Raw genomic sequence first — 8,009 nt, 5'->3', positions numbered from 1 at the left:
AATGCCTGAGCTGTTACTCTTTCGTGTCTCGTTACTGAGGGTGTTAAAGGGGTTCGTTTTTGCTTTAATTATGAGGGGAAATCGCAGTATATGTTCTGGTGTGAATGATCAGAGATCTGTGTGGGACCATTTGATGATCTGTCTGACTGTCTGCCTCTGCTTCTAGTGGTTCTTGTAGACCTGTTACAACAACTGAACAACTGGGAGGTCATATTTTATAATGTTTTCAATAAATAACAACAAAAAGGAGTTCTTTCTCTTTAACTCTTTTGTTTATTTATTTATTGCAGTGTATGTTTAATTTTTAATATCTATTTCTGGGAATATTCATATTTTTAGGCTCAAGTATTTGGTTATGGAATTTTGATGTGCTTTTTTGTAAGAATTACAAAACTCACTGGCCACTTTATTAGGTACACCTTACTAGTACCGGGTCGGACCCCGTTTTGCCTTCAGAACTGCCTTAATCCTTCGTGGCATAGATTCAACAAGGTACTGGAAATATTCCTCAGAGATTTTGCTCCATATTGACGTGATAGCATCACGCAGTTGCTGCAGATTTGTCAGCTGCACATCCATAATGCAAATCTCTCGTTCCACCACATCCCAAAGGTGCTCTATTGGATTTAGTTCTGGTGACTGTGGAGGCCATTTGAGTACAGTGAACTCGTTGTCATGTTGAAGAAACCAGTCTGAGATGATTCTGCTGCTGTAGCTCATCTGCTTCAAGGTTGGACGTGTTGTGCATTCAGAGATGCTCTTCTGCACACCTCGGTTGTAACGAGTGGTTATTTGAGTTACTGTTGCCTTTCTATCAGCTGGAACTAGTCTGAACATTCTCCTCTGACCTCGGGCATCAACAAGGCATCACGCTCACAGAACTGCCGCTTACTGCATATTTTTTCTTTTTCAGACCATTCTCTGTACACGCTAGAGATGGTTGTGCATGAAAATCCCAGTAGATCAGCAGTTTCTGAAATACTCAGACCAGCCCATCTGGCACCAACAACCATGCCACGTTCAAAGTCACTTAAATCCCCTTTCATCCCCATTCTGATGCTCTGTGTGAACTGCAGCAGATCGTCTAGACCATGGCTGCGTCCGAAACTGGCCACTACTCTGTAGGTTGAATTTAAATGTACTACTCAGCCGTTGGAAAAGAAAGTTTGGAATGCGCACTTCAAAATCTCGCCGGAGTAGTAGAATCTGGAGTAGTAGTAAGTCATCCGGGTACTTCTCGCATACTGATTTTCGAATTCTATGAATTCGCACATACTACTCGGCTCGCATACTGATTTTAGCGTACTATATAGTATGAAAGTATACGGTTTCAGTTGCAGCACGTTTACTTGCCTAAATGCATTGAGTTGCTGCCATGTGGTTGGCTGATTAGAAATTTGCGTTAACGAGCAGTTGGACAGGTGTACCTAATAAAGTGGCCGGTAAGTGTATATAAAGATTAGAATCCTTTTATTATTCATTTTTAACAATTGCTTTTTTTATTAAATTTGTAACTTGCAAAACAGCCTATTATTATTGATTTATACATTTTTTTTTTACCAGCGATTTCTAATAAAGTTGTAAGATTCAGGTTAGATTTATGAATTTAATCCATTTATTCAATTTCTTGGTTTCTTAATTGTTTGGTTATTCAGTGAGCCCCCCCCCCCCCCCCCCCCCCCCCACAATGATTTTTTTTTCAATATTTCAAAATATGTTTCCCTGCAAGAAGTTCTGTGTTCCTACCTAAAATTGCTTTGGTTTGCCAGTGAGCACTTTTAAAGCAGATTTAGTTTTTTTGTTTTTTTGTTTGCTTTGAATGCTTGTTTTTTATTATTATTATTTGATTATTATTAAGTTTTCCTCTTAAGTTTAAAAAAAAAAATGTAAACTTCAAGCATTTGTTATTGTTAATTCGGTTTTTTTTTTCAACCATATTATTAACACCATATTGTTAAGCCAATTAGTTGTTGTTGCAATTATTATTATTATTATTATTATTAATAATAATGAATATTGTTTATAAAAAAAAATTTGGGGTTGGTTTTTTTTTTTATCCTTTAAGAACTGAAACTGCCTAATGGGTTTTATGCACACAGGCTTTTAATTTCAGTCAGCCAGCCCCAGGGGTTCGGGTTTATTGTCATCCCATACAAAAATCGTTTCATTTCAGGTCTGATTTCTTAAAAAAAACAGCGATCTTCACTGCCTGGCTGAGATGCAATATAAATTGGGTCTCAGACCAAACAAGAAGCACTGCATTAAATAATATATTTCGCGTCATGTCTTTAAAATATGGAAATGAATTTTACTCCACTATTTTCAATGTAATCTCTGTGCTAGCCTGCTGCTAATGACGGCGCCTGTATTTAAACGGTTTTTCGTCTGTTTTTACACTTTGACAACCAAATGGATGCTTTAGTCAATTTAACTGATTATATTGTTATTACATTACAACATCGATGCTGTAAAAGAAACCGCATGAAACTGAAAATAGTAACATATTAAATCTTTCACCATCATTGGCTGAAAAACACTCGCTGTGCATATAGTCTATTTACTCTTCATTTACAGAGTTGATTTGGTAATTCAGTGAATGGCTTTTTTCATGCTTATTTTTGTTTTATTTCATACTAATATATTCTTTTGAAACTACAGAATATTTTTATTGTTAAATATCCTTGTGCAATATATATTAAATCTAGATTTATCTTTAATGATTGTATAAGCTAAAAGTTTTATCTAACGTCAAACTGCTGCGTTCAAGTCCTGTGACGTTCGTGTGTACTAAAGGAGTTGTAAATGAAGTAAATCTCAAGACATTCTCTTCAAGCAAAATATCCCTTTAAAGCATGTGTGTCAAACTCAGTTCCTGGAGGGCCACGGCTCTGCACAGTTTAGTTTCAACCCTAATTAAACACACCTGATCAAACTAATTGAGTGCTTTAGGCTTGTTTGATACCTACAGATAGGTGTGTTAAAGCAGGGCTCCGGCCCTCCAGGAAGTAAGTTTGACACTCCTGCTTTATTGTATTTGGTTCAAGTCACAATATGGCGTTGTTTTGATAAATTAATCAAAAGGATAAAAATTGGCTCTCTATAGAACAAAACTGATTGATTTTTATTTTATTTTACATTTTTGCTTTCATATGGATGTGACCAATGTGAAATTACCTCTTGTGTGACTTTGGTATATCAAATACAATTGTTTGAAAACATTGGCAGACATTTTTGAGCATTTTTACAGTACTGTAAAATACAAACCTACACAAAATAGGTTGAAATGTTTTTACCACAACTGTAAATCCCTATATTTTTTGCATAGCAAGGTTAATATTGCATGGAATTGCTCATATGCAGTTCAACAGGAGTTGTCCAAGCTAACTAGGGCTGACGTTGCTATGTATCCATCAATTTCGCTTTTTTTCGTCCACAGCTCAGACATTCTGGGCTTTAAAAACATTTCGAGGTTCGTACTCTTAACCACGACTTATTTCTGCCGTTTATGTGCGTTCAACTTGCAAAACGAATCATCCGACATGACTTAATGCGCCGTACATTTCCCATCAGCGCGCGCTCCGTAAATGTAGTCAGATTGTAGTCCGGAAGTGCTTCGTTCTCCGTTTTGTGGGAAGTCCAGCAAGAATGAAGTGATCTCCGTTTAACTTCGCCTTTAATCCAGTGACAGATGGCGGAAAAATCGCATCCAATAGCGATTGGCTTCTGCTGTCTGCTTATCTGAGGGTCACATGATGAGAAGTGAAGCACTTCAGGATGGCAGATGAAGCACCGCTGAAGTGGACTGTTATTGTCCTCACATGTCAGCATAAAGACAGTGTTTATGCTTTCCAAAGAGGTGAGTTAATGAGTTATTCACGTCGCATATCATTGCTGATGTACATAACTCGTACGTGCCTGTATTGTTACGTCTTCAGGTTCAATTTCACGTCAATTTGGGTTAAGATCAAGTTAATAGTTTATAACGTTGCAGATATAACGTTATTACTCTGCCTTGTTTTGGACACGATGTATACCATGGCAATATCATTGTGTTCTGCAAAGTGCTTTGGCACATAAACACAAGGGTACTTGAATTTAGGTGCCATTAGCCTGTTGCCTTGTCCAAATACACACACTGTGCACTTGAACTTGTATTTCTTGTATGTTTTGCCCAAGTTTTCAATAGGCGTGTAAAACTTGCACCAAAACATTTTTAAACGAAATAAAAGTTTTATTATGAACTTATTTTGTTTTTTAACAACCTAAAAACCTAGCAATTGTGTAACTGTGAATGTTTAATCAGATCTGAAACTCCTAAAATGCAAAGAATAAAGACAACAACTCTCGTTTAAAACATTATTTTTAATCAAATATTTTAATAATATATTGTTATATAATAATCACACTCTCTGAAGTGTATATTCAATGTTCATAAAGATTACTATATACCCTTTGTAAAATTCATCCACCACCAGTGTGCAGCATCCACCTGGATGACACAACGGCAGCCATATTGCACCAGACCGCACACCAGCTGATTGGTGGAGAGGAGCCGGCAGCTAGCTCTCTGCAACTCTTACATGGTCGCCCTCTGAAGCTAAGCAGGGCTGCGTCCGGTCAGTACCTGGATGGGAGACCACATGGGAAAGCTGTGTTGCTGCTGAGAGTAGTGTTAGTGAGGCCAGCAGCAGCCGCTCAACCTGCGTTTATTTGTGGGTGCTAACACCCCAGCATACGATTATTTCACGCAGCTTCCATTTTAAAACACGAAAGCGAGGCTGCGGTGGGAAGAAACCCGGAAGCATAGGATCAGCACTTTAAACTTTGCAACAACATGCTGTGTACTACAAACCCCCAGCTGTTGCAGCAATTTCAAAACGCAGATATGGTGTAAACATCCCTTTAATATCATTCAGTTCAGTTTAATTTAAACAACTAAAAGCATTTTAGGCATCAAACAACACCACAATCTCTTTAAGAGTAATACGCTTAAGTGTCCTCCTAGGCTTCAGTTCATGGCACCAGGTCAAAACCCTGGGCACGCTTCCCAGCTTCAGCCTATGTAACCCGGTGAGCGATTAAAACAATACAGTCCTCTGTAGCACACCCTCATGTTGTCTGTAATAGGGTTGTCCCGGTATTGAAGTTTAAAAAACGTCCATTTCCCGCGAACGTTTAAGTGCCACTGAGTGCATTCTTAAACAGCGCTGATTTACCATAGTATTCCATAGGGAGCCCCTTGCATTGTTATTTTGAGAGTCACAGGCTTAAAAATGAGACCCCCTACCCTAACATATGTCACTAACTGCGTTGTACATATAGGTGCTTTAACCTAATTGGTTAAAACATAGATAGACTTAGAAAATTTCCATGTGTGTGCTTACAAATCTGAACAATATCTCTAATGATTACTTGGCCGTCATGCATATGAAGATCAGACAGCCAGTAGGCTATTCAGTGCTGGCCCCAGACCTGTAAGAGTGATCTAATAAAGAATATAACACACACACACAAAGCACAAACTGTTTTATATTCAAGGCTGTTTCTTGCGCTCTCAGCCATCTTATCAAAACTGGTAGAATAAACATAGCAGAGTAAAACAGAGACAGCCAAGACAATTCACATCTAGTGACAGCTCTTCAAGTAGCATCAAACATCCCGTGACCTCATGAATGGGCCTGAGGAAACCAATAACTTAGTATACAGAAAAAGCAATGACACGCATGTCATTCCAGTTTTACTTTGAAGAGGGATTACATTAAGGTTATGATATAATCTAGGCCCTTTAACATTCAACCTGAGTAATAATCATAAAAAAGGAGATGTGTTACTTCATCCTGGAGCTGACATCCATCAGAAAATCTCCTTCTTCAGAAGTATGAGGTGACTTGAATAAAGCTCCATTGATGATCCATTTAGGTGGGAAAAACTACAAGCTTTGGATGCTTACATCAGGCTTATATCTTCTAAACACGAAATTAGTATCACACTACCTTATATACTAACATACTGATAGTAAGATCTTTAAAAATGGATTTTAAAGCAATCAAAGCAATGCACTTTGGCATGTTGAAGATGTGTCTTCTCCACATCAGCAGGTCTCCAGTCCATGTTCAGGTGTATCTGATGATTCTAGGTGTTTTTGTGGCATATCAGGCGCAAATCTGTATAACTACATGGCTGTGACACGGGTGTTACAAGAAGGTGGTCAATTATGAGGAAATTGCTTCCCCTTAAAATCTGGGGGTCAGTCCTCCCTTCAGACTTTAAATTGTTTGTCTGATGTGAAGGGCTGGTTAGCGAATCACTTTCTCCAACTGAACTGAACGAGGACAAGTGTGAATTGATTGTTTTTGGTCAAAAAGGTTCAGATTCTAATGGCAATGTCATTGCTTCCTGGAAAAGTGCATTCCTCTATAAAAAGTCTTGGTGTTATCTTTGACTCTGAGCTTACATTTGATCGCCAAATTGATACTGTTGTCAACAATTGTTTTTTCTATCTTAGATACAGTTGAAGTCAGAAATATTAGCCGTCCTGAATTATTAGCCCCCCTGTTTATTTTTTCCCCCAATTTCTTTTTAACGGAGAGATTTTTTTCAACACATTTCTAATCATAATAGTTTTAATAACTCATCTCTAATATCTTTGCCATGATGACAGTAAATAATATTTTTCTAGATATTTTTCAAGACATTTCTATACAGCTTAAAGTGACATTTTAAGGCTTAACTAGGTTAACTAGGCAGGTTATTGTAATTAGGCAAGTTATTGTATAACAATGGTTTGTTCTGTAGACTATCGAAAACAAGTTAGCTTAAAGGGGCTAATAATATTGACCTTAAAATGGCTTTAAAAAAATAGAAAACTGCTTTTATTCTAGCTGAAATAAAACAAATAAGACTTTCTCCAGAAGAAAAAATATTATCAGACATACTGTGAAAATTTCCTTGCTCTGTTAAACATCATTTGGGAAATAATTAAAAATAACAATAATTCAAAGGGGGGCTAATAATTCTGACTTCAGCTGTATATTGCCAAGCTGAAGTCAGTCCTCTCTTTAAGTGATTTGGAGAAGGTCGTTCATGCCTTCATCTCTTCTCGTCTGGATTATTGCAACACATTGTATCTATGTGAGTCAAGCCTCTCTCACGCGACTGCAGCTGGTCCAGAACGCAGCTGCCAGGCTTTTAACAGGCACAAAAAACGAGCACACATCACACCTGTACTGGTTTCCTTACACAGGCTACCAATCCACTTTAGAATTCACTACAAAGTACTGCTGTTTGTTGAAATCCCTTCATAGCCTGGCCCCTGAGTATATTTCTGAGCTAATTAATATACACCAACCTGTGAGATCTCTTCGCTCTAAGGATCGACTCTATTTCCAAGTTCCACGATCAAGCTTGAAATATTTAGATTAGATTAGATTAGATTCAACTTCATTGTCATTACACATGTACAAGTACAAGGCAACGAAATGCAGTTTCGGTCTAACCAGCAGTGCAATAGCAGCAAGTGCAGGATACAGGTATAAGTTATAAAGTACAGTTCTAGAAAAACTATAGTGATATTTACAGATGGATGTACTATCAACATTATATACAGGTTGTATTAGCTATGAACAGATTTACAATAAATGAATATATGTACAGGATGCTATTGGAGTGTTCAGCTCCAAGTTTTGAGAGGTCACTGAAAACAGGCTTATTTTCTTTAGCTTTTAATCCTGTGTTGTGTGTTTATGTACTTTGGTTTTGTGTATATTTGCATGTATTGTGTGTTTTTATGTACAGCACTTTGGTATCCATTGTGGTTGGTTGAAAGTGATCTAGAAATAAATTGAGTTGAGTTGATGTCCTCATATCTCAAAAGCTTATAAATCATACAGAATGTGTTTTGAGTGAGTAAACTGGACTCAGATTCCTGTGAGGTTTGGGTTTAGGGGTAAAGTGCGGTTAGGGCAATATAAAATACAGTTTAAATCATTCATTCATTTACCTTCAGCTTA

General features: G+C 37.4%; 1 protein-coding gene across 1 annotated transcript in view; it reads left to right on the top strand.

Annotated features, from left to right (window-relative positions):
* The first annotated feature begins 3,611 nt into the window (after window positions 1-3,611).
* The window catches only part of LOC130219331 (L-fucose kinase), a 33,058-nt gene continuing 28,660 nt past the window's right edge, over window positions 3,612-8,009 (top strand). Inside the window, exon 1 of the mRNA XM_056451710.1 lies at window positions 3,612-3,856. Within this exon, the coding sequence (XP_056307685.1) occupies window positions 3,775-3,856 (82 nt within the window). The 5' untranslated portion in view covers window positions 3,612-3,774. The remainder of the gene's footprint in view (window positions 3,857-8,009) is intronic.

The sequence above is a fragment of the Danio aesculapii genome, chromosome 25, assembly GCF_903798145.1.
Source record: "Danio aesculapii chromosome 25, fDanAes4.1, whole genome shotgun sequence".
In the NCBI taxonomy this organism is placed as follows: Eukaryota; Metazoa; Chordata; class Actinopteri; order Cypriniformes; family Danionidae; genus Danio; species Danio aesculapii.
Note: the sequence above shows the minus strand (reverse complement) of the source record. Positions and strands in the feature narration are given on the sequence as shown.